At 33.2% G+C, this 25,935-nt stretch overlaps 1 protein-coding gene across 8 annotated transcripts in view; it reads right to left on the bottom strand.

The window, feature by feature from the left end:
- The window catches only part of LOC111426935 (phosphodiesterase dunce), a 256,405-nt gene that overhangs the window by 104,371 nt on the left and 126,099 nt on the right, over positions 1–25,935 (bottom strand). For 2 of the 8 annotated variants that reach the window (XM_023061832.2, XM_071194355.1), the window contains exon 1: positions 2,117–2,275. The exons of 3 other annotated variants lie outside the window; for them this stretch is intronic. Coding sequence is in view for 2 of the 5 variants with exons in the window: in XM_071194358.1 (XP_071050459.1) it covers positions 12,366–12,514 (149 nt within the window). In the remaining 3 variants the exon portion in view is untranslated. Of the gene's footprint in view, positions 1–2,116; positions 2,276–12,365; positions 12,676–17,695; positions 17,988–25,935 lie in introns of those variants that run through there. 3 more of the 8 variants (XM_023061838.2, XM_071194358.1, XM_071194356.1) reach the window with 3 other exon arrangements.

Below are 25,935 nucleotides of genomic sequence, written 5' to 3'. Positions count from 1 at the left end.
ATTGAAGCTTAATGTGATTGATAGCTTATTGCAATGACACTAAATTTATTAGGTAATGTGTTTAATGTGATTCTGCTAAATATCGGAGAATCAGACATTCGGAAACACTCTGCCAATATAAAAAGTCTTTCGACCACGGGGAGCTTCTCAACCTCGTATACATATTTTTTGGTACTCTTATAGTATAAGAGGAGTTCCATTTTGCAAACACGACCGCATGGTGAAATGTCAATTTTTAATAGTGAATTTAATGTTGCACAGCATGTAGATATTGTTATTATAGTGCGTGACTTTGACCCATAAATGGATGAAAAGGACTGATTGAAAACGACGCGAAAATATATTTGTTAGTATTGTTGGAAAACTAGGTCAAATTAAACTAAGCCAAAACGTATAAGCTAGGCCCAAAGTGGACAAAACACTCCTTTGATACAAGTATGCAAACAATTTCTGGTTTTGCTGACTGAATTGTAGCTATAAAGTATACACGATTTGTTCGGATTTGATAAAAGCCGAATTGAAAAATACTCAATTCAAAATGGGGAAATTACGACATGCCTGTAACGAATACATGAAGGGTAAGCCAGTTCGCTTCGGTTACTAGAACTGGACGTTATGCAGTTCCACGGGATACTACCTTGATTTTGGTGCATATTGTGGTATTTAAGGCAATAGTTCTTGAGGTTTTAAAAATTCTGATCGTTTTTTTCTTTGAAAATTATTTTAGTGGTCATACTTTGCTAAAAATGGCGGTTGTAAGATTATCACGCTACCGGCACTATTAGAAAATAACTGAATTAACAATTGCCCAATGGCAACAGACTTGGGTTCAATGGGTTAATGATTGATGTAAATGCTAAAAGTACATCAACGATTGCTGAATCCACACCTATTGAAAACTATGGGATAAAAGTTTTCCAATTAACTTTACTCTGTTATACCATTTGTAACAAATACCTACAGTACAGAATTAACTGATATGTGCCAGTTCATATCGTTGCAATTATAATCCAGATAAAACCCTATTTTTGACATGGACATGAATAATTTAACATTTTTTGTTTTCAAGACATAAACGATTGTTCCATTAGCCTTCAACTTTATACCTCATCTACCTCTTACCGAAACCATACATCAACACAATGCATCATCATTTAAAACGTCATATACATGCAACTGTCTACGAGGAAACATCACCTCGCGTTGCAAATAGTAAAATTAAATTTTCGTTAAATTTGAGAGTTTCTAGAATATTATCACTAAATATTACAACGTTATATACTTTTATGTATCTATAATAATAATATCGAGACAATGTATAGTGTAAACAAAGTTTTAACCGAACATGTAACAAATATTGGGACACTTCTACGACTCCGCTAAATTTCACTAAAACCGGTGAGTAAAACTCATTGTGGAATGAATTTTTGAAAGGGGTAGTTAACTCGTATACCCGAGGTAGATTTTATTACATAAGGATTCATGGCAGTAAAAAGGGACGAAACTGATTATAAGTAGTTCCTAGCTGATTTTAGAGGCACAAATTCTAGATCTTTCTAGAATGGTTCTAAAAATAAGAACCACATAGAAATTAAAGGTCGAGAGATTTCTTTATTTAAATTAAGTGCAATTTTCAAATTCGCTTAATAACCTATGATTAAAGATTTCAAAAAAAAAAATCTTAATTTAGGTGTCTCTTAAACCAGCGACATTAACGTAAATAATTTTAAATTACATTATTTATTTTGACCTTGTATAATTATCAGTGAATAATTAGGTACTGATTTAATAGGCTCATAAATTTTCTATGCACATTACAAACACCATTCAATTAACACGGTAGATATAGTGTGTTATAATTATTGGATAATATTATATTAAATTTGTTGTCAAAAGTTATTTATACAAATAATTAAATTGTGTTAGCAATTTGTTAAAATTTTGCACTTAATTAATTAAATTAAAATTTCAAATTTTTGTATGAAAGAACGAATGTTACTATAGGGAATTTTATGTTAATTTATATACTCATGTATTAATATCACCATAATGTCTAGTCTGGTAAAATATGTTGAAACGATTTAATTACAGGTAATTAAAAGAAGACGATGCTCACCGTTCGTTCGAAGATACTATGTTACAGCCCTAGGAAAATGGCTATAACCGTTAAAATGTTGAAATTGAATGGGTTTAAATAAACCGAAACTATATCACAGATAACACGCACCAATAACAGCGCGAAAAACTTTTCGAATCACGTCGAATTCAAAAAGACGCTTACTTGACGCACTTCGACCGTCGAACTGACAAGCCATACCCAGAGTGTTGGCCGGATATGAACGACCTCTGGCGGAGTTTTCCGACTGCGGAAAGCGCTCGCGGGAAAATAATGTTCCGCATATCTAGGGTTTACGGGGGAAAGAAACCAGAAACATTTTTTACCTCGCTGTTAGACTTCTAGCTTTTTGATTAACAACAAAACGTGTGCTATATCCTCTTTTACATCATTAATTAGTTATTTTAAAATTTAATAAAGTTAAACAGTTTCAACATTTTATTGGAAATTTGCTAATAAGTAACAAAGTTTAACATGAAATTTATATATTTGTTTGAAAATGGTAAAAATAAAATTTGCACAAAAAACACATCATATTTTAATTATTTTTAAAGCTGTACTTATAACATTTCATTATCAAAAATTTCTTGTTACTTTTTTATTACAACGTAAATTACCTTGAATCTCAGCAAGAACATTTATTGCAAATGATCTCACAGGGAGCTCCGGGGAAAATGAATACGTAATAATTTACATAACTTTTAAACTGATGCACATATCGTTTCTACGTAGGCATTAATAAATTATAACATCAACATAAACCGAAATACATGTTGACACTTATGCTTGTTGTTAATTACGCGCGAAGAACAAATTACTTGTCGACAACGTATGTTTGTACAAAGTTCCGCCGCGTTTATGACAGTTTTACACTTTCAGTTATCGCCATATTTTAACTTCGTTACAAGTAAATATTTTGTTAAGTCAGAACAGGACCGAAGAACTTACTTCTACCATAAATAAAACAATTTATTCACTACAACTTTCGCGGTAAATTTTCACAATAAATAAACTCTTTAAGACCTCGAAATTGAGTTGTTAGTTTTACTACATTTTATATAAATGTGTCACATAAGTACAATAAGAAGTAAAGATATAAAACGTTACATTCTCACTTTACGCGATGTTCCAATAAGATTTATGACGATATAAACACTTGAAATATAGAGGGGAAACTGCATGTTCGCTATCATATGGTCATAAATCTAAAATGTCCATCCAGTGACAGGTTGTGATTTAGTCTTTACCAATTCAAGTAAAAAGGGATTTATCACCTTGATGGAGGTTTAGTAACATGATAATCTACCGAGATACCTGGAATACGTTAATGTCGAATGTCTGATTTTTTGCAGGCAAATATCAAGGAGATGTTCTAAATAGCGTTTTCTTTATAAGTGTCAATAATGTTATTGATTGGGGTGTGTGAGAAATGTTTCAGAAAAGCTGTTAATTATTTATGCACTAATTAAAAACACTATTACAAGGTTAGATTGTATTGCCATAAAGCAAACGTAGTGGAAGCAAACAAGAGGGTTAATTATTTTAGTATCTAACATCTATGTTAGAATTCTTAGTGTGAATCATTAAAATCATAACCGTAGTCTTTGTTAACATAAGGTAATAGTTAAAGTTCTTATAGGGTTTCCCGTTTGCACCGAGGAGTATATTCTATTTGTTATAGTCTTTGATACCAAGACGATAAAACTTTTTATTCCATAAATAATATGTGTATATTGAGGTCCTCATCACTTACGGCGCTCACAGAGTGCAATTATTTAACTATTAGTTTAAAACCATAATGAATGAAAGACATTATTATGGGAGTGAGGAAAAAAGAGCCATGTGGAAAGAGATATAAAAAACGGTAAAATGTTGGCAAATTATAAAAAAAAGAATAAGATTTTTTAGACAGAACTTTAGCACTAGAAGTTGTAATAAACGAAATCATCCATCGAATATGTATTGAGTTGTTTTATACAAATCCCAACATAAACATTCCTGCAATGAAATTGCCACAAATACTAAAAATAAGTTAAGCAACGAAGTTAAATTTGAGATTCGAAATCTTTTTGACTTTGATCCAAAAGTCAAGCCAAAGAGAGTTATTGATATCATAATGAAATAGAATGTAAATGTGCCAAATAAAACATCTTTAGGAAATAACTTGGCTTTATTTAAAAAAATTTTATTTGGAGGAAATTCAATATGTCTTGGACAACCGGAAAAGTTTTGTATCAAGGTTTTGTAAACGGATTTCACTGTAGCGATTCGGTATCACCTAATGTTATCAACCAATTTTAGGTTGATGTGGTACTTATTATAGCGCCTCGGTCGCAGATGACCTCGACTATTCATTCAAATTTGCGGACGCAGGTAGCATTTTCTATATTTATGACAGCTATTGCATAATATCACCTGTTGAACCTAAAGTGCAGCCATACATAGTATGTCAGGTAGACTTAGAGGAAGAGGTGTCTCAAAGGAGGACTCAAATGATAGTTGCAATGAAGTGGATTCTAACGATGTCAGTACCAACATGAAACTTGTAAAGAATAAGCTTCGTATGTGCTAAAGAAACAGAGAGTAGTACTGCTATTGTCTATAATCGATGAGGGTACTGAATTTTAAACGAAATAGGTAAACCAGCAATTGTTCAGAACTATAATGAGACTAATGTTGGTGTCAAGATACTCAAGACAAATGTGCTCTAACATGAACTGCTAATATTTAAGACTTTGTGATTTATTGTACTGATACATATGCTACAAAACATAGGGTATATTCAAGTCGTCGCCTTGCTATACCATAGATGAGGACAAGAATATCAGTGTTCCAAAAGGTGCAACAGCTGCAATTTCTTCTAGATAGTGTGGATATCCAAGTATATATCTTATTAATATCTTATTTTTCACTAATATTTCGTAGTTGTATTTTATTATAAAGTTCTCAGTATGTTTTTAAAGTTTTTTAATAAACATTTTTGGTAACAAGTGAGTTTTCTTGCCAGCGTAATTTTACAATAGTCCCATATTAAGTTATTTTGAACAAGTCTCTTAATCAGACAAGTTTTCACAATAACCTCTATGTAACCGAAGTTACCATAACTAAAACATAACATTTGATATTTGACCTATAGCTATAAGTTTACAATACTACATTAACACTTTCCGAGCTAATATAAGCTAATTCATGTTCTAGAGCCCTACTACGTCTTACTAGTTTACATAATCATTTCAATTTCATAACATTATCTATAACACGTACCGTAAATAAACAGTAAAAATGGTTTCAAATATACATCCACACAGAGTTCTATAGTGAACACAATTTAGAAGTAATTAGTTGACAAAAATTGTGGCAGAACCCTCTACGCCAAGTAAAACGAGGATTTTTAAATCAATAGCAGAACTTAGAGATTACTATAAAGAAACACCTATCATATTCAAAAGTAATTGTTTTGAATTCATTCTTATCATCAATAATTTAAGAACTAGACTTTTCTTGCAAATGAAAGAAGGAAGAAATTGCGTACATATTCGTGAATAATAAAACTGCAAATACAGAAAATTTTAGCAAAGGTTAAAACGTGAATACAAGAATCCGTGAATGCTGAAGCCGCGAATGTCGGAGCTCTACTGCGTATTAAAAATAAATACGTAAGTATATCTGGAGTGAAGTTTCAAGGAGCTTGTCGTAATTCTACATTTATCTCTGAAAATGAGTTCAATAAGATGAGCTAATGTTGATGAAGTGATTTTGTTTTTGTCATCTACTGTATTCAATACGAAAATGTAAAATGCATGACGTCATTGCAAACCACATACAATATTTAAACTAGAGCGGCAAACATAAATAAATAAATTCAAAAATAACGAATCAGTAACAATAATTGAAAAAGAATTGTAATATTGACAAAATGAATTTCATAAAAATTGTTTAATTTATTAAATGTAAAAGAAACAGTACATACAGATTAAAGATTTGTTAAGAAAAATTCATTGTAACAAAATTCTTTAAATCGTTCTATAATTAAACTTTCGATGACAATTTAGCAAACTTGGTGAAAGGTAATTAAAACCTTCTCTAGGAAACTTCAGGCATGCATTGCATTAGCCGCTAAATCAAAACCACGTAATTTAAGACTGACGAAACTAATCATGCTTGGCTTCAAAACTCTTTACAGTAAAATTACTTACAAGCCTACTAGCATAAAGCTGAAATTTAATTGCACATGAAACTAGAAAACTTTTAATATAAGATGGAAAACTAAATAAAACATTGAGATGAATCCCAGGAAATGAAATGCAGCCTTAGATATTAAGGAAACAACTTGGGGTTCTAAAATATTACTAAAGAAAACATTATTCAACTTAGATATAATCATTTTCGGACCTCTAAAAAGCAAAAAAAAAAGATTGAATAAGAAGGAAAAGATTAAATGAAAAAATGAAATAAAAAAGATGAAAAGTAAATTCCCCTTTATTTTAACCATTAACCGAACAAGCCAGCCGAATATGAAACGTGCAACGAAACCATGTTTTGGCTCATCCGGATGGAAAATGAGTTGTAATCGACCGAAACAACGCTTATTTCTGTAAGCACTGTATGTGTTATTTTGCCAGAAAAGTTTCCTAATTTTTAAATACCGCGCTTCATCGATTTCTTTAAACAAAGAATTATTTATTAACTTGATTTTTTACAATGGAAATAAATAGATAATTGATAAGTTTCCGGAAATTTTGTATTATAAATCAATGCATTGATGCATACTTGTTATGCATTATACCGTAGTAGATCGAAGTTATATTGAAATACCTAGAAGTACTCTAGACTTTGATCTCACGGGAATAGTTTCTTATGACATATTTTCAGGATGATAAAAAATAAATTAAAGACAATTTTTTTATTGAAAAAACTTAAATAAAGAAATAATTGTAAGCGAAGATACTTATCTCAGCGATAACAAGGGGATAAATTTGTAAAGAAAATTTTCTAATAGCCTTGTTCGCCCTTCGTAAAGGGGAAGAAATTATTTTCCTTCGGGCGATGCCGTATTTTCCAGTAACGACCGGTAAATCACCGAAAGGTTTTGCCAGGACTACCTGCAAAAGGCCGGTTATGGTTATATACAGGGTGAAACAGCTTCGAAATTGAGAAAATAATACATTTACCAGGTATAAAAATAAAAACGGGTGTTTCGATTGGTTTCGATGTCACGCCGGTTTTGTGAACGATCGATACTGATTCCAAACATAATATTTCATGGCGTTGATGAAATGATCTCGTCTAAAGCCAATTAATTTTCCATCGACCCAACGATGACAACACTGTTTGATTAAGCGGCAGTTCCAATATAGGTAGGCTGGAAAATTGGATTTTGGTAAAAACCTTAATGGAATAATGTTTTTTTGTTTATGTACAGATAGAATGTCATTTACAAAATCACTTTTTGTAACAATCCATCCGTACGGTTTATTAATTCCATTATCAAATTAATGCTGAAACATGCAACACCAAATTTACTCGAACCATGTACTGTAATAATAAACTGGAATTGTTGCTGTAGAAAGCGAAATTTCCATGCCTGAAGCCAGTACTAACAACCCCTCAGGATAAACGTGGAGTTCCGCCACATACCCGACCTTCCCTTTGATACAAACGGCTACGTACCCGTTTAAGGGTTACAAAACGGTGAATTTTAAATGAGTGGGTGGAATACTATAACGCAATGCGGGTTTGAGGAATAAAAAATCATTCCGATAAAACAAATTTTTTTAAATAACTACATTGATACATAAATAAATAATTCTCATTATGTAGAGAACTTAAAATATTTTCCTTTCAGAAAATGGATTATGAGTCATTGAGCAACACTCAAGGAGTAATAATTTCTTTTGTCAATTTGTTCAATACAACTAAGTGATTGGTGTTGATATAAATCTAAATGAATGCGGTGTAATTGGAAATGCATTTATTGTTCCCGATTCCTGCCAACTTGTTACAAGATGATGTTGAAGCACTACTGAAAGATACTTCTTTTGCCACTACGATTGAAAGTACGACGATGCCATTGCATACAGTACTCACAAAAAGTATATAAAAATTATATTCACTTCTAGAATCATGCAAAATGGTGAAGGTGCCAACAATCGTAAAACCAGAAAATATACTTCACAGTTTGGAAACTAGACGAATCAGACTAGTGACCGGGTTATCAAAGATATTGGAAAGAACCTAGCTGATAATATTAACAATATGAAATTAAATCAATATTGCCACCAGAAGTTTTCTGTGTAAGATGTAATAGTAAATCCTTAAACAGCTAAACATAAAAACGGACGAATATTTTATTGTTGACACATCGAATAAATTATAAAGAGGAAAAAGAAAAAAGATGAAATAAAGAGCCAACTGGACAAGACCCACGACTGAACTTCTAAAGAAAGGGAGGAATGAAAGAATCACCCAAATGTAACAGTAAATTATGAGAACCAGGCGTTGTATTAAACAAATTTACTAAATCGATGTCTTATATAATACAAAATGAAAACGGTTATACATTTTTTTAGTCAATAAAAATGAAATGGTCAAGAAAAATTTCTTTTCCCATTTAATGTAAAAATAGAAGGTGAATGACGTTAAAATGAAATCGATTTGAAACTTCGTTCACTCTTGCGTAATAATATTAGCTAGTGCACGCACTATTTCATTCGATATTTTGTACTAAAAACTTGTGCTTGCAATAACAACACAAACGTACTCCATTATCTGGATATATTACACTTGGCGTGTTTATTCGAAGTACGAGTGTCGGGTAAGTTCGCCAGCGAGTAATGTTATTGAGGCTTAATATAATAAAGATATATAAAATTTACTACTGTATAAAAAACGAAATTGGTTTAATGGGATAATCTAAAATAATTTTTTTTTGTGCCTTGTTATTATTAGCAATGATTAAAATAGGTATTATATAAAATAAACTATTAGTAAATGGTTTAAAACTATCAATAACATTGGAATCACAACATCTTTGCCCGTTTGGAAACTAGACTAATCAGTCTAGTGACCGGGTTATCAAAGATAATGAAAAGAAATGGATAAAATTGGAATCACAACTTTTTTGCCAGTTTGGAAACTAGACCAATCAGTCTAGTGACCGGGTTATCAAAGATAATGGAAAGAAATCGATAAAATTGGAATCACAACTTTTTTTGCCAGTTTCGAAACTAGACCAATCAGTCTAGTGACCGAGTTATCAAAGATAATGGGAAGAAATCTGTTGGAGCCTGTTATACAGCCAATACAGCAGGAAGCAGTAGTGCTATTAGATTGACGATCGAAGCCTGGAAGGAAACTTGATTGAGTTTTGCAGATGATATGCGTGCAGACTGAAAAGTTGTTATCTTGATATTCGTTATTGTTGCTTTGAGATATCATATACCAAAGAACTATATAGCAGAAAGTTTGGCGGAGATCCTTGCGTGCAGACCTTCTCTCATATTTTTAAGAGTGTTGGATTGAATTGGTTATTATAATCAATTATTAAAACAGTTATTATATAAAATAAATTATTAATAAATGGTTTAAAAATATCGAAAAATTGGAGTCACATCTTTTTAGCCCAAAAATAATATTTGTTGAAATAATTGCATTTTAGAATACTTAATAATGCTAATTGATTATTATTCACAACTATTTTCATTAATTATTCATAAGATTCATTAAGACAATGCTGAATTTGTATATTTATGTTCCCTAACTTTTCTGTTTATTGATTTGCTACTGCATTCTCATGGCGGATTTTTGAACTAAATCCCGTCGAAATTGAAAATGTCTGTTCCACAGCTACCAAACGAGAATTCCTTTCGGCGCTTTCAACTAGTAACCGCCGGAGGGCAGCACTTCACAACGAACGAAAATCGATTTTCAGGAAATCGTTGATGGAAATGCCACCCATGGTTAGCGCGCTTTTTTAAATTGTTTATAAACTCACCGAGATGACGTTTTCTTACGGATTTAGTCCATTGACTGAGACTTACCTATAAATAAAAAAAAAGTATTATTAGATTTCTTTTATACGTATACAGGAGAAAGAAAAACTATTTGCGTCAAGGAGTTATTGAGATGTATGGAAGTTTCGTGTACACATAAAAGAGTGTTTTATGTGAATGAAATTGTGTTTTCTTTCTTATGAAATGGTAACAAGTTAAAAAAAGTTAACAAGTTTTTGGTGGAATTGAAACGAAAGGAAAATAAAGCACACAATTTTTCTACTGTATAAATTCACCCTGGAACATTATTTACCTTCCGACAAGTACAAAAATAAGAATGTGTTATACCTTTATAATGTTTATATAGACTTTTTAAATATTTATGTACTATATATGTTTTTTAATAAGAATAAAAATTATTATAACATCTGGGAATCTGATGAGAAGCATTCCCCAAACTATATTTAACAATAATAGTTATTTATAATTATTGTTCTGCAAGAAAATGTGAGATTAGAGTAGATTTGAATAATTTCTAAGCCACCCTGTTGAATTCTAATGTCAAATAATTAAATAAAATTTTAATATAAATGAGCTGAAGTTTAGTTTGTTCAAAATTGTTTTTATTTTTAATTTGTATTTAGCTATTTAACATAATAAACAGTAAATATAAAATTTTCTGAATGATACTTTATATTGGGTTTAAATCCCATAAGATAAGATTTATTACCATTGAAAAGAGATTCAACTGCCAAGTATCGGTTTTCGGCACATAAAACTGGCCATTATTCTTTTTTTATGAAGCAGTATACTTTCGTCTTTGTGCTATATTTATAAATATTACAGTACATTACCAAAGCAATTTTTATTTCTTATTTGCAACAGGTGAATCATGAAAAATAGGCTTAAAAGGTCCTATCTTTTTTTAAATGAAATATTAGTACAGTAAAATTTCGAAATAACGGACTAACACAAGGAAGGGAGTGTCCGCTATAGCCAAAAGTCAATAACTGAATAACAACTAAAACTAGAACTAACGCTAGCATTAGAACTTACACTAGACCTAGAACTAGAATTATTTGGGTTTAGCCGTCTTAAGAGATGTACGGCTAAACCCGAAGGTTCCACTTTTACATCAATAAAAATATAGAACAATCTAACTCTGAATAACAATAAAACATAATTAACACTAGAAAGTTTCATGTTTAGCCGTGCGTCTTCAGACGCAGAGATTTTACTGTATTTAAATATTTTATAAATAAATCATTAAAATCGTTTACACCACGTTATGGTAGTTAAAATTTAACACGCCGGATTTCTAATTAAATTTATATTCACAACACGAGTTGCGAAAATAAACCGATAAACTCCGCTCGTAACTAATTTATATTTTTTTATCCACGGATGACATCGTTATCTCTAACGTTATTTACCCTTCATAATAAACCAAATTCATAATGTCGTTACGTTACAGTTGGTTAAGACCAAAGAAACCTTCCAAGAAATCTGGGTGGGGCAGAAGTTATTTGCGAAGTTCGTTCCCCCATTACAACTACTTGGTCTGGTAATGCGGTGAAGAAACTTAAGTTTGTATCCAGAGGGAAGGGATCATGGTATTTAGAGATTTAGAGTAGAAGCGTCTATTGTCCAGATGATACTTGTTTCCCATCTGCGGGCTGTTAATTTACGGTGAAGGGAACAGTAAATCTACCCCCTGATAATAATGTCCGCAAAAAGTACCTTGAACATTTATCTAGCGTAACGGATAAATGGTACAGGATTGGTTTTACACAAAAACATGACAGTATAGTTTATCACAGTAATTTGTTCTTGAAATAAAGTGGGTGAAGTATAAATCTTTATATAATAAAGGAATAAATCAAAAATTTTCAGCAATTTCTTTTCATTTCTTTTTTAATTTTCTATTCTTTAGAATGTGGTAGATTAATGGCCGTTTCCTTTGAAGGTGGTATAAATTCATAAATTTTTAAATAAGTTTTTAAAGTTTTTGATCCATTTTAAAGTAACCTTTAAGAAGCCAATAGAATTAGCCGAACGTGAAGAGGAGATAAAGCGCCCGCAAAGTTTACCTAATGAATACTAATGAGATGTCGTCAATTACAAAGTTTGTGTTAAGGAATTAAGGTTGTTTGAAGTTCAAAGAGAATGAGGGGATGTAATATAATACTAATATAATATATCATTGTTGTCGTTTATAAAATGAATAAGCTCTCTCTCATGTTATCAAGTACAACTACCGGACGTCAGATCCAATAACGACAGTCCATCCGCGTCTTCTTCTCAATACTCGTTGCTCGAAGGCCGCGTAATCGCTATCATGTTTTCGCCTGTACATGTTGGAAGCCATACTGAATACCTCGTCAGATGAAACACGCACACATCGCATACACTATGGTAATCAACTTATACAATCCCAAGCCCCTTCCTAAAAAGGAATTTCTTTTTTATACTATCCGTAAATCCGTCTCTTGGAAACTTGGAAAATACCGAACGAACCTTCGACCTTCACATATCGCGGATGCTCCCGTTTCATGAAAAGAAACGCGCGTAGCAGCTATAACCTGATTATAAACTGAGATGACACCCAGTAGGTATGAAACGGCGACAACGTTTTCAAAATAGAAAAATAAAACTTTTGGCACCGATTCACAAAACGGTCGTCTCTGCTGGAGTGGAAAAGCAGCGCACGCAGATTCAAACCGCTTCGACGTTATTGTGGTAAATAATAGTAGTTGACATGGTGCCATGATATTCTGTTGCGTTACAACTGTACATTTGCCAGGTGTTAACTTTTATTATCCTTTTAATTAACAATTATGAGCCTAAAATACTGAGGCATGAATAATGAGTTTAATGCTAATTTATCACAAATCAATCTCATTGCAGCATATTTCAATATTTTAGTTCGGATATTATCATTCAAATTTTTAGTACAGAGTATCACTTCCGGTTGGGTGATTGAATTGAAATTTAATACCTTAATGTTTCTCATAACTACAAAGACACATATAACATATTAATCATGTATCTATTTAAGGTACAAGTTAATGTGAAAAACTTTCTATGTGTGTTCTGGTTAGGAGTCGCTTCCGGTTGACGAGCTTATCCCAAATGTAGTATAATAGCCATTTACCAAATTTCGTCACTGCAGCTAATTGGAGTTTAGGAGTTATAGTGTTAACCATACACATACATGATTCTAATTAATTGCCGTGGCCTACATTCAACTTTCTTGCGGTTCTACATGGCACTAATACTGAGAAAATGGGCGAAGCACGTACCACCTATAGGAAGAAAATTATGTAAAACATCGCAATAGATCCAATACTGATAAACTATATTGTTTTTACAATTTAATAAATCGGTTTATCACAACAAATTTATAAAATGATTATCTCAAAAATTAAAAACTGTGGATGAGAATAATATTAACAAAAATTGTTCGTAATAAAGCAAGGAAACATAATTTGCTACAAAGGTATGTATATTGTGGATGAGAATTGTATGAAATGAATCAACTAATAATGCTAGTTATAATCCGCAGCCGATTATAACTCTACTATGGTAGTACCAACCTAACGGATTAAAAATTCCATACATTATCCGTAAAGCTTGAAATTGTTGAATTGAGTTGCCTACACTTAACTATCTTGCAATTTTTATATAACACTAATAACAACATCATATCGTCTATAAAATAATTTCAAAGGGTTGATAAATCATGACTGTTCATTATTGAATAATTAACCTGAATTTAGTATCAGTTTATACGAAAAAAAATTTGTATGTGTTCGTAAGTGTTTCTTGAAATACTTTTAATCAAACGTATAGTGACATTACCCGCCATGCAATCACAAAGAAACGTAAAGAAAAACGTGATATGTACACGTGTTAAATTCTCAAGGTTCACGGAGGTACAAGCTCATTACTATTAACCAAGCACGCTTATAAAGAAACTAAAAAAAAGTGAATTATTTGGTGAATAGTTTTATTATCAGAAAAAATGCTGTGGATATTTCCCAAGAAAAAACAGTTTTTATTTGTTATTTTCTTTTTTCAAAACCTGATTTAGTTTGAGTGATGTCAGTGGTCAATTCCAGTAATGGTTCTGAAATCAATTTCATTAGGAAATGATTGGCAAAAAGTTCGCACATAAAATTCTGAAAGCAAAGCCGATCTTGACATTAATTCTCCCAATGGGAGCATATCGGAGAATATATCCGGGTTGGTACGCCACTCGGAGTCCACCTCAATCGACCTTTGTTTCGGCAGCTTCCGAATTTCGTTTGGTCTTTGATCAGGAATTGACAGGCATTGTGAAAGCGCGGTATTCGTGCTTTAATAAATTCGTTCGATTTCATCTTGTACATTTGGTCCGTACACAACATTGGATTGAATATGGATGAGTTCTGTAAAATTATATAAAACGTAAATTAATGAATAAAAAAAAATCAGTAATAAAGCTTTTGATCATTTTTCGAACTCAATTAAGTAATGTATGTAAATTCGTTTTAAAATTGTATTACGGAGCTCTGTTACGGTCTCTAATCAACGAGGGGTTGAAATTCCCATAGTGATTCGAAATCCAATTTCATTAATGATTGATGCTAGAAGTGCAGGCATAAAAACCCCAGAGGGAATGTCGACCGTTACACTAATTTTTTTCCCTGAGGAGTTTTCTCAATCACGCTATCTCTTAAATTAAATAACATCACGAACTAAATATTTTTACAACAATTTTTAACGTTACAGCTTTATATTATGTTATTGTGAACAATGAGCAATAAAAGTAGTAAACCTAAATTGTTTCATACATGTATTCACAGAAATTTTTGGGTAATGTCCCTTGGACACTGCGCATTTTGGATACAGCTGCAGCAGCCGTCTGAAATCGATCCGCCTAGTATTTGGGGGTCCCAGTTTCGTATTGAACTGGGGGAGACGATTTTTCAAGCCCCTTAGGAAATTACTATACTTAAATAGAATCCATTCCTAAAGGTTTGAAACAACGCTTTGCAAATAGAAGTAATTGCAATCATTAAGATTTATTTATTTAATAATGAACGTGATATAAATCAATCATTAAAACTAACTTATGTATGTTAAGATACATCACAATTAGCGCACAGATTATGGTCAGGAATTGAATTATCGGAAGACTGTAGAAGTTGTAGTTTTATCTACCGGAAGTCAAGAGTGAAGATAATCCTTGGAGTGAAGACACGGTCCTTCCTTCGTAGACGGATGCGAATTCTACAACTTCGTACAATTAGCAACTTCGTCTATATTCCCCCGGAGTTCTACTTTTGGCGAATCTAATCCCCCTCGAAAGTTGAGAGATTTGTATACGCCTCTAGCAAATTTCGTTTTACGTTAATTGGACTTACTAGTAATGACTATTAGACCGAACGAAATTTTATACTCTTTTCGTATTGCTAATGAACTTAATTTATTGAAATCTTAATTCAATAAAACCTAGGAAGTGTCCGTTGTAGCAAAAAGTATTTATACCAAAGACGGCTGAATCTAAGAAGACCACTACATCCTGGGAATAGGTGCACAGCTCAAAGGTCCGTTAGTGACGTCAGCGCCGAATAACAATTAACACTGGAACTAACACTAGACCTACAAGAAGAAAGTTTCTAGTTGTAGGAATCTAGTACTACAATGTATCTAGTTTCAAATCTACATAATAGAATAATTTTTGTTACATTTTTGTTTATATAAAACAATGGATTTTTATTGACTTGATATAGGACAAAGTCTATATTTTAAATATCACGTTCACCTAGAGAATACGCACGAACGAATAACGTTTTCATGGATGAGTGCATCGATAGCGCACCCACGTCAAGTGCGAAAGAAATATTAGGGAATTTTGTGTGGAGTATTGATCATATTTGTCCGAAAAGATTTATAGATTTCTCCTAGAAAAGTATTAAATTTGATCAATGATCCAGAAATTTTATTCTATGATTTAGATAGATATTACATCACACGAAAAAGTCATCTTTTATGTATAGTTTTTTTAAATTTTCATTTTAAAATTCATGAACAAAAATGGTTCGATTTAAATTCAAAGAGAACGAACTTGGGATGATCTACGAAACACAAGTTTTCAAGATTTTCAAGTCAATAGCACTCTGCACTTCAACTCGACGAAGTTGAGAGTATGTGGTGATGGTCCGGTTCGGCATCTTAAACCTAGCAAGCAAGCTACTCGGATTTAAGAGTCGCATTCATCTTTATTCCAGGCTTTTCCGAGTCTCTCGCTTCGGGTAATAATTCGAAGGCAATATCCTTCTACAAACGTAAACTGCTTACGTTTGGGGTTTTTCGGCAGTCGTGACAAAAAAAACCCACAAGATGTTGCCTGTTTGCTGACGCAATAAAAGCTTTTTAGACCTAACGTGGATCGAGGAAGATGTAGGATCTGGACGATGTGACGGAAAAATCCAACTTTATCCTTTGTACCACAAAGAATTTTATTTTGTATTTAAGTTACGGTTGTATCACTAAAGTGATTTGTTTATTTTGTGAGAAATAAGGTTCGCTTATGGAGTTGTTTTTACCTAGTCTTATTTACATAAAATGTAGCCACGTGTTTTAATTAGACAATCAGATATGAATTTTTCATTTTGCATTACCATACAGAATATTCCGAAATGTGTTTACCTCATCGTTTAGAACGAAAAAAGATATGAATCATTTATTTTATATCGATGAACTTTCTTTTATTTGTAAATAAAATGTTAAAAAATTTTAAATGTGTTTACTTAGACTAATTTATGAATGTTAGGAATTCCTTCATAAAATTATCCAATTATGTTAGAAAAGTTATGGCCAATAAACTACTAAAGAATTATTAATCTTTGAAAACGTCAACGCTTCTGGAAACCTGGCAGAAACCTTCGTTATTTTGGCATAATTTTAGAAATACTTTTATTTATTACGCACAGCCAAAGTTAACGAATAATAATACATTTTCTAATAAATCTAAAAAATTGTACCAAATTACGTTTATATAATTACTAATTTATTAAAAGTTAATTACATCAAACAATTTCTTAATCTTTAATGTTATCCTTATATGATTTCTCCCACGTATTTATTGATCGTGTTAGGAACATGAACTGTAAACCATCAATTATACTGGAATGAAATTAACTCAAACGGTTTTCATAAACAGTTCAAAGGTTTCATGGCGAATATAATTGAAATCGAATACGAATACAAATCCAATCAAAGCTTAACGAATAACATCGAAATATGTTATTTAGCAGCATAGTTTATTAAGTAGCAAACACCCACATTAGTAAATTCGTTGCAATAAACACCTGCTTTACGAAACTATTAGCAAGGTTTATGACTATTCTCAAAATAGAGTTGGATGGTTTCCTAGAATTTGGCAAGACACGTGGATAAGAGTTTATGATTTTCAAAATGGTCTTTCAATGGTTTATATAAGTTAATTTTTAAATATTAATGAATAAGATTTAAATATATTACAATCCCTCACAAAAAAGAAATTGTATTTCTTCAATCTCGTTTTCTAACCCTCACTTACCCGCATATCCAGCTGTGTCTGCGGCGTGGCTGTGCAGGAGATGGCGGCACCAGCAGCTGCGAGCCGCCCTCTGGCGGACCGAGCCGTAATTCCGGAACTTTCAGTTCCCCACTCATCCCGCCTTAGATATTTTCGCCCCGGGAGAAGGAACTGAAAGGTACAGCAATACCATGTTTTCTCACACTCTTCCGCCCAAGAAGCGTAGAAAAGTCACGGCGCCGGCTGTGTTTTAACCGGAAGCTGGTTTAATCAGTTCGAGTGGTTATTGCTGTTGATGGCAATGTTTTCTTAACTGCGGAAGGATACCGATAAGTTTTGAGGGAGGGTGTGCACTTTCCGCCGGCAATAAAAGCAGAACACTAAGTCGAAGAGACGGGTAAACTCGGAAAATTTTATACTGATTAAATTAGAAGGCGAAAGATACGCGGAGTGTAGAAATAAGATAATTTATTAGAAACTCTATAGTAGCTATCGTGCAAACATTTTAATAAATACAAGTAATAGAGATTTTTAACAATTTTGAATCAACAATCCGATTTTAAAAATTTCATCCTTGAATCCTAAAATTATCCTCTTGAAATTTAACCATAAATTTTATGGGTGTCTAAGTGTGTAATAAGAGTGTTTTGATGTTTACGATGTTTCACTTGGGAATCCAACATTGTTCTTATAGAAGCTTGAGACGATGACGAATGCTTTTATGACTTCAATGGTAGTATTGTTTTAATCTTAACTTCTTTATGGAGTTGATCATTTCGAAGATAACAAGTCTACAACAACTACTATAAAACCGTCTTATTTAATTTAATAATTATAAATTACTCTTTAAATTTTCGGACGTCGTGATTCATTAAACACGAATGTAACAAATGCTTTCATTTTGTGTTACTGCGTTCTCTGTTAAAACACGAATTCGATATCTGCAAAAATAAACGAGATACAAGCAAATTTTTAAAATCACATTTTCAGATTTTCCAACGAATCGCCTATATTAGCAGATTTTGGATTGATTGGAAATACCGAACTAAAATTGATTTAATGAACACAGTTTCCTTATTTATTTAAAGAGAATTGTTTCGATAGTTGGATTAATTTTTTGTTGTAGGGCAGAAAATTGGTGAACTCAGTCTACCCTATTACTCACTACTTTATATACAAAAATATTTAAGTTTATATTCATTAAGGTCTATAGCATTCCTATGCTTCCTTCAAAAGCATTCTATTAAAATCATTTTCATTCAACTTGTGGACCATATTTACTTTATACAAACAATATTGTCGGTTCTTAATATATCTCAATTATCAATTTAACCGAGATGTGGCGAACCATACCTTGACTAATAGGTTGTCGATTAGAGTATGTTGTATTGAAGAGGTGAACTATTTCTATATTTTCTTTCTTTCATCATTTATAATATCAATTATACTCATATTTTCTTTAACTATAACCAAATAATTAATAAAAACATAAACGATAAAGTAATGTGAGTAAGTAATGAGTAAGTAAGTGTACACAAGATGTAGGAAAATATACAAAATAAATAAATATCTCATTTTTGTAAATAGATTTATACGAAAAATCGGAGTTTAAACCAACCAGAACAAAACGTAATTAAATGAACATACACGTGTGTATTGGTTGAATATATGTTACCGACAAAAATACATTTTCCTTTTTTTAATTTCAAACAAGAATACAAAGGGTTCATTCGCCAAAGAGATGTATTTATTTTTGTATCATTTCTCACTTATTTCCATTTTTTTTTCAAAGTTTAACTCCGTTGTTTTCAATATTATTGATGTTACAATATTTTAATTTTTTTTGCGAAAATAATATATTTTACGGAGTCGTGAAAGCTTCACAGGTAGTTAAGCATTGAATAACATTAGAGTCTTCATTCAACAGTTCATTGTCCGAGTAACGGAATATTATTTTAGACGAATGCCATTAAAGTAGAAAAACTATTTAAATTGTTGTTTTTGTATTCTTGAACAATAGAAGAAAAAAAGCAGACTTGTTCACTCTTATTGTAATAATGTTTGGTTTTGGGATCTATTTCAAAGCTATTTTGTTTTTGCATTCGAGCTTTTTATAACAACCAAAGGCACGAATCCTTTTGTGTGAGATTTAATTTATAGATCTGTAAACCTTTTCTACCTGTAACAAACACTCACAAATATTTGGAATTCTATTTTCGCGGCAATCCAGAAAATAAAACTTTTCCACTAAAAATACTACGCACTTATTTTTTCTTCGTACCTCTTTTACCATTGGATCAAGCGAATAAAACATTTATAAACCGTCCACGTACGCGGTTATAAATTGTGTCCATAAATAACTAATCCGCGATATTTTCTAAAGTTAAATTGGCTGAGTTATTTTTCACCTGTGTACAATTTAATGAAAGTGTTTACGTTCTGAAATCTCTTTTGCGCTAAATTTTCATTCACTATTCAAACTGTAATAAAATTTTATTTTATTTAAACTGAAACTATTTTAGTTTCGATTATCTTAAACAATGCTGAAACTTAACAATAATATAATACAAGTTTGTGTATAGAGATATATATTGTTGATAGTGTGTTTAGGGCACATTCACAAAGTTAAACTACTTGACTGCTTAATATATAACAGGCACCTATTACCGTCTTCATAACTGCGGCTTCGCCACACAAAGTTATGACTCATTAAAGACATCCATTAAACTGTTTGGACATATACACAAGAGTTGGGTTTGCTTACTACAACTAGGGTCAAATTCGGTTAAGTTCTTTGTTTTAACTAACACGCTACGTACATAAGACCTAATTAGATTTTAGAAAGATGAATGGCTTTCAACCTTTTTATGCGGTACTTAATCTATTCGTAGTCTCATTAAAAGTGGTGAATATCTACTATGCTCACACGTTAAATTGTACGAATGTTCTCGGGATTCGGTCTCTAATTAAACCGTACCAAAGTCACGCCACTTTTACGGGAGTAAAAACTTGGAAAATAAATTTACAGGTGAAGTTGTTTTCGCTCAATTAAGTTTCGTGGGTGTTATTAAATTTTAAGCCGGTTTAAGATCAAAGTTAATTAGTTTTTTTTCTATCAAATGTGTACCTAGTAGCCCACTTATTTAGCTTGTTGGCGGTGGAAGCTTATCAACAAGTTTTGGCAGTTTTTCCGGAAAAGTTATCTACCATGTAAACAGAGGGTTGATTCCACCTCAATTGGACAGTGCCACTAGTTGCAGAACATTCATGAACTTGGCAAAGCTACAATATAATCGATTTCTTGCTTTCTGCATAAAATATTTTCTGTTGCAGAAAATCAACTCAACCAAAAAAATTTAATTGCTTTTATTTATTGTTTTCCGTTTTCATTCTCAAAGTTTGTAGTAACTTGTGAGAGAACTCATTTAAAACTTAGGTATGGAGTACTGTTTATTGATGACCTGTAGGAAAACCCCTGAAAGTTTCCTAAAGCTTTTCTATAGAACACCATTTGTCAGCTCTACATATGTACGTTCGTAAAGCGTCCATTACTTCATCTTGAAATAGGAAATTCCCCTATCGCGAATACTTAATGTTTGATTTAAAATCACCATAAACTATAGGTATGGATTAATACGTCCGAGTGTAGGTGTTCGTAAAGTTACTGAAGGGCGAGCTAAAATTTCTCGTCTGCGAAAAGTGCAGGGTTCTCTTGGGATTTCATACGCCGTTTTCCGCTTTCGCAGAAAAGATTTATGGATGTGTAATCGTAGGGTTCCAAAATCGTAGGAAATGTTCGGATCGATATCAACGCTTTCATTTCGCCTAGGAAATGTGCGATGGATAGGAATTAATCGAATGCATAATCCTAACGAACGTGAGCAGTAAATTGTAACTTGTATCGTTGTGTTCCCATTTCAAATTAATCTCCGAACAGTGGAGATGAGAAAAATATACTGTAATTTATAAGTATTTGTTGATCGTAAACCATTTTAAATTATATGGATTATTCAGCTGAGGTATGAGAATATAATTGAAGAAATTATAATTATCTAGATGTGATGAGTAATATGGAAATCATAATATTGCAATTGAAATGCCCCACAAGCCAAATGACTTATATGTTGCTAATATTTTGACTCATATAAAGAAAATTAAGCACATAGCGTATTAACACTTTATACACTAACACCGTGTATCATATCTATGCAAATAAGGCTGTAAGTGTAAAAGAATAATCATTTACTATAATATATTGTCAAACAAAATGTCAAGAATCTTTCACATATAACCAGTCAATGTTGCGTATCAAGGACGTGTGATCTGTAAAGATCTTAATCTTAATATTTTCGAGACAAGATCGTAATTTTTCATAAACCCAAAGAATCACCCTCGGAGTAATCACATTCCACATGAAAAAAAAAACGAGTCAAATAGCGGGGTATCTTCTTTGCCATTAATAGTCTGAAACAATCCATCTACAACAGCGTATCCAAAAGTGCGTGTTTTCAAGGCGGAAGGACAATCGAAATTTGGACCTGCATGAATAGAAGTGGCAATAATTTCTGTTTCAATCACACACTGAATGGGTCCTTTCTAGATATATATTTAGTATTTCACAATTTATTCGTGTCCACTCTCTATTCTTGATTATTCCAATTTCTGTCTTCTACGAAAACGTTGTTAGCAGGACTATCAAGACATGGACGTTCATTACTGCAGACACTATCACAAATAAGATCGAAAATACCCTGCATATCCGCATGATTGCATCAATTGACTTTAGCGTTCTCCTAAAAGAGAGATGTCACTGTCGACATAAATAAATAAGCGATAAAGCTGGAAAATTTCTAGCCGTAAAACATCTTATAACCTCTATTCGGAAATTATTCTGGACAAGAGTTACGACAATTAAAACATGACTTTATATCACCTTAAGCTTCAATGAAGGTTTTCACAATCTTCTAACTTCCTGACAATGTGTAAAAGTTTTTAGACATTCAAAGGAAACATGCATAACAGCCAAATACATTCTAATCGATTTATATACGTTCTGAGAGAGCCCTGAGATTTCTTGCGTTACTCGAAACTCTTCTGTTTCCATTTTTTCCAAAAACAGCATACTTGCAGAACATCTCGCATTTCTTTTCGGTTTGTGTCAGCATTTACTCCGCGAATATCCAATTAAAGGACAACATCGATTTTGTGAATCTGTTAATATCACAAAGTTTTGCCATAGTGGAAGAAAAATGCAGGGTTCAAACTGTCGCTGAAGAGAAAAGTGCATAAAACTGTGAATAGCAAAACATTTAAAAGGGAACTTCAAGATACATGTGAAATAAGAGCAATATGAAAGCTATTCTTAGGTTTGGCGCCAATCCTAGTGTGGAAGAAGAAATTAACAATTGATGTATTACGTAGTTACTGGTGTGAAGTTATCCATAAATCCCAGCAATAAACTTAAAACATTAATAATTCCGTAACCAATACGATTTGGGTAACCAAATTTCACACACAGGTCACTCTTACCCTCAAGAACAGCTAACCACCCCCATTTGCTAAAAAAAAATTTTTTCAACCCTCACCCCCGAAAAAGGGATGTTTTCGCCCTGATGGGCACCTTCGAATTAAACGAAATTCTACCACATAATAGAACACACTTCTAAGTATTTTTATCAATTTTCAAAACACCGTAAGCCCTAACGGTTTTCGAGAAAAAAAATCAGTATTATAAACCGCGGATGGGACTTTAGGGGTGAATTTGACCCCGTTGGGCACCTTCAAAATTGATGAAATTTTAGGATGATTTAGAGGATTCCTTTAGCAATTGAAATCAACCATCCAAACACCGTAAGGTATAACGGTTTCCGAGAAAAAAAATGTGTTATTAGACACTATAGGTACACAGCGCGGCGCGGACATTGGGGGTGAATTTGACCCCGTTGGGCACCTCCAAAATTGACGAAATTTTAGGATGATTTAGAGGATGCCTTTAGCGATTGAAATCAACCATCCAAACACCGTAAGGTATTACAGTTTCCGAGAAAAAAAATGTGTTATTAGACACTATAGGTATACAGCGCGGCGCGGACTTTGGGGGTGAATTTGACCCCGTTGGGCACCGCCAAAATTGACGAAATTTTAGGATGATTTAGAGGATGCCTTTAGCGATTGAAATCAACCATCCAAACACCGTAATGTATTACGGTTTCCGAGAAAAAAAATGTGTTATTAGACACTATAGGTATACAGCGCGGCGCGGACTTTGGGGGTGAATTTGACCCCGTTGGGCACCTCCAAAATTGACGAAATTTTAGGATGATTTAGAGGATGCCTTTAGCAATTGATATCAACCATCCAAACACCGTAATGTATTACGGTTTCCGAGAAAAAAAATGTGTTATTAGACACTATAGGTATACAGCGCGGCGCGGACTTTGGGGGTGAATTTGACCCCGTTGGGCACCTCCAAAATTGACGAAATTTTAGGATGATTTAGAGGATGCCTTTAGCGATTGAAATCAACCATCCAAACACCGTAATGTATTACGGTTTCCGAGAAAAAAAATGTGTTATTAGACACTATAGGTATACAGCGCGGCGCGGACTTTGGGGGTGAATTTGACCCCGTTGGGCACCTCCAAAATTGACGAAATTTTAGGATGATTTAGAGGATGCCTTTAGCAATTGATATCAACCATCCAAACACCGTAATGTATTACGGTTTCCGAGAAAAAAAATGTGTTATTAGACACTATAGGTATACAGCGCGGCGCGGACTTTGGGGGTGAATTTGACCCCGTTGGGCACCTCCAAAATTGACGAAATTTTAGGATGATTTAGAGGATGCCTTTAGCAATTGATATCAACCATCCAAACACCGTAATGTATTACGGTTTCCGAGAAAAAAAATGTGTTATTAGACACTATAGGTATACAGCGCGGCGCGGACTTTGGGGGTGAATTTGACCCCGTTGGGCACCTCCAAAATTGACGAAATTTTAGGATGATTTAGAGGATGCCTTTAGCGATTGAAATCAACCATCCAAACACCGTAATGTATTACGGTTTCCGAGAAAAAAAATGTGTTATTAGACACTATAGGTATACAGCGCGGCGCGGACTTTGGGGGTGAATTTGACCCCGTTGGGCACCTCCAAAATTGACGAAATTTTAGGATGATTTAGAGGATGCCTTTAGCAATTGATATCAACCATCCAAACACCGTAATGTATTACGGTTTCCGAGAAAAAAAATGTGTTATTAGACACTATAGGTATACAGCGCGGCGCGGACTTTGGGGGTGAATTTGACCCCGTTGGGCACCTCCAAAATTGACGAAATTTTAGGATGATTTAGAGGATGCCTTTAGCAATTGATATCAACCATCCAAACACCGTAATGTATTACGGTTTCCGAGAAAAAAAATGTGTTATTAGACACTATAGGTATACAGCGCGGCGCGGACTTTGGGGGTGAATTTGACCCCGTTGGGCACCTCCAAAATTGACGAAATTTTAGGATGATTTAGAGGATGCCTTTAGCGATTGAAATCAACCATCCAAACACCGTAATGTATTACGGTTTCCGAGAAAAAAAATGTGTTATTAGACACTATAGGTATACAGCGCGGCGCGGACTTTGGGGGTGAATTTGACCCCGTTGGGCACCTCCAAAATTGACGAAATTTTAGGATGATTTAGAGGATGCCTTTAGCTATTGAAATCAACCATCCAAACACCGTAATGTATTACGGTTTCCGAGAAAAAAAATGTGTTATTAGACACTATAGGTATACAGCGCGGCGCGGACTTTGGGGGTGAATTTGACCCCGTTGGGCACCTCCAAAATTGATGAAATTTTAGGATGATTTAGAGGATGCCTTTAGCGATTGAAATCAACCATCCAAACACCGTAATGTATTACGGTTTCCGAGAAAAAAAATGTGTTATTAGACACTATAGGTACAGATCGCGGCGCGGACTTTGGGGGTGAATTTGACCCTGTTGGGCACCTCCAAAATTGACGAAATTTTAGGATGATTTAGAGGATGCCTTTAGCGATTGAAATCAACCATCCAAACACCGTAATGTATTACGGTTTCCGAGAAAAAAAATGTGTTATTAGACACTATAGGTATACAGCGCGGCGCGGACTTTGGGGGTGAATTTGACCCCGTTGGGCACCTCCAAAATTGATGAAATTTTAGGATGATTTAGAGGATGCCTTTAGCAATTGATATCAACCATCCAAACACCGTA

This window comes from Onthophagus taurus, chromosome 2 (genome assembly GCF_036711975.1).
Source record: "Onthophagus taurus isolate NC chromosome 2, IU_Otau_3.0, whole genome shotgun sequence".
Classification (NCBI taxonomy): Eukaryota; Metazoa; Arthropoda; class Insecta; order Coleoptera; family Scarabaeidae; genus Onthophagus; species Onthophagus taurus.
The sequence above is the reverse complement of the archived record's forward strand: the minus strand, read 5'-3'. Positions and strand labels throughout refer to the sequence as shown.